This window comes from Parus major, unplaced genomic scaffold, assembly GCF_001522545.3.
Source record: "Parus major isolate Abel unplaced genomic scaffold, Parus_major1.1 Scaffold845, whole genome shotgun sequence".
In the NCBI taxonomy this organism is placed as follows: domain Eukaryota; kingdom Metazoa; phylum Chordata; class Aves; order Passeriformes; family Paridae; genus Parus; species Parus major.
Genome location: NW_015379722.1, coordinates 2,759 through 5,103, shown reverse-complemented (window position 1 = coordinate 5,103; position 2,345 = coordinate 2,759). Strand labels below are relative to the sequence as shown.

Below are 2,345 nucleotides of genomic sequence, written 5' to 3'. Positions count from 1 at the left end.
GTCACTGGGAGGTCACTGGGAGGTCACTAGGAGCACTGGGAGCACTGGAATTATACTGGGAGCACTGGGATCATACTGGGATGATACTGGGACATTACTGGGAGCACTGGGAGGTCACTGGGAGGTTACTGGGAGCACTGGGAGGTCACTGGGAGGTCACTGGGAGGTCACTGGGAGCACTGGGAGCACTGGGATGATACTGGGACATTACTGGGATCATACTGGGAGGTCACTGGGACGTTACTGGGAGCACTGGGAGGTCACTGGGACGTTACTGGGAGGTTACTGGGAGCACTGGGCCGATGCCCCCTCCCCTCCCCCCAGACCGGCCGGACCCCCCCCTCTCCCTGCGGCTCTCGGGGGCCTCCGAGACCTCCCTGAGCCTCTCGTGGGAGCCCGGCTTCGATGGCGGCCTGGCCCAGCACTTCCTGCTCCGGTAGGGGGCGCCCTTCCTCCCCGTGACGTCATTTCCTGTCTGTGTGATGTCACTTCCTGTCCATTTCAGGGCTCCCCGCGTGACTTCCTGTCTGCGTACTTTGATTTCCGGTTCTTTTAAGGGTCCTTTATGTCACTTCCTGTCTCTTTAAGGGTTCTTTACGTCACTTCCTGTCCCTTTAGGAGGTCTTTACATCACTTCCGGTTCTTTTAAGGGTCCTTTATGTCACTTCCTGTCCCTTTAAGGGTCCCTTATGTCACTTCCTGTCCCCTCACCCCAACTTCCTGTCCCTTTAAGGGTTCTTTACGTCACTTCCTGTCCGTTTAAGGGTCCCTTACGTCACTTCCTCTCCCTTTAAGGGTCCTCTACGTCACTTCCTGTCCCTTTAAGAGTCCCCCACGTCACTTCCTGTCTGCGTACTTTGATTTCCGGTTCTTTTAAGTGTCCTTTACGTCACTTCCTGTCCTGTCACCCCAACTTCCTGTCCCTTTAAGGGTCCTTTACGTAATTTCCTGTCCCATTAAGGGTCCTCTATGTCACTTCCTGTCCATTTATGAGGCCTTTGCGTCACTTCCTGTCCCTTTAAGGGTCCTTTACATCAGTTCCTGTCCCTTTAAGAGTCCTTTACGTCACTTCCTGTCCATTTCAGGGCTCCCCGCGTCACTTCCTGTCTGCGTACTTCAATTTCTGGTTCTTTTAAGGGTCCTTCATGTCACTTCCTGTCTCTTTAAGGGTCCCTTACGTCACTTCCTGTCCTGTTACCCCAACTTCCTGTCCCTTTAAGAATTCTTTACGTCACTTCCTGTCTCTTAAAGGCTCCTTTACATCACTTCCTGTCTCTTTAAGGCTTTCCTTTGTCACTTCCTGCCCCTTTAAAAGGCCTTTACGTCACTTCCTGTCTCTTTAAGAGGCCTTTACATCACTTCCTGTCCCTTTAAGGATCATTTACGTCACTTCCTGACCCTTTAAGACTCCCCCACGTCACTTCCTGTCTTGGCCCCTCCCCCCAGCGCTGAAGGCCCGGACGCCCCTCCCCCACCCGCCGCTTTCATCACTTCCGGTTTTGCCCTGACGCTGGGCGGGCTCCGCCCGGCCACGCCCTATGACGTCATCGTGCGCGCCCGCAACGCCCGCGGCGACAGCGACCCCGCCCGGCTGCGCGCCGTCACTTCCGGTGAGTGGGCGTGGCCCGGAAAGTTACGTCAGAGAGGTGTGGATGGAAACAAGATGGCGGCCGGAAGCGGATGTTGAGGGGCGGAGCCGGAAGTGAGGGCGGGGAAACCGGAAGTGAGGTGGGGACAAACAGGAAGTGGCCGCGTTTGGCGGGAAAACCGGAACAGGAAGTTGAAGCAGGGGAAAAAACCGGATGTGACGGTTGGGGGGTGGGCGTGGCCGGAAACGCGAGGCAGGATGGGATGAGAGCAGGAAGTAAACCGGAAGTGGCTGCAAAAACACCGGAAGTGGCTCCAAACCACCGGAAGTTGTTTCAAAACCACCGGAAGTGGTTGCAAACTACCGGAAGGTGCTGCTAACCACCGGAAGTGGTTGTACATTTACCGGAAGTGGTTTCAAAACTACCGGAAGTGGCTGCAAACCACCGGAAGTGGTTTCAAAGCCGCCGGAAGTGGCTGCAAACCACCGGGAGTGGTTGCAAACAACCGGAAGTGGCGGCAAAACCACCGGAAGTGGTTGTAAACCCACCGGAAGTGTCTCCAAACCCACCGGAAGTGACGTTTCTCGCCCCTCCCAGACCCGCCCGAAGCCCCGCCCCCTCTGTGGGAGGAGCCAGGGGAGGAGGCGGCCCCTGGAGGGGGGGAGGGGACGGCCCCTCCCCCACCCGGCCTGGTCGGGGCTCTGAGCGCGCTCGGGGGGCTCCTCCTGCCTGGCCTGGGGGGGGCGCTCTGCTACT

At 57.4% G+C, this 2,345-nt stretch overlaps 1 protein-coding gene across 1 annotated transcript; it reads left to right on the top strand.

The window, feature by feature from the left end:
- Nucleotides 1-9: 9 nt before the first annotated feature.
- LOC107199505 (nephrin-like) lies at nucleotides 10-2,339 on the top strand (the record flags this gene model as incomplete). Its single annotated transcript, XM_015616826.2, has 3 exons — nucleotides 10-436; nucleotides 1,447-1,610; nucleotides 2,187-2,339. Coding segments are annotated over exons 1-3 (451 nt in total), but the record flags the coding sequence as incomplete, so codon positions are not given.
- Between the last annotated feature and the right edge of the window lie 6 nt (nucleotides 2,340-2,345).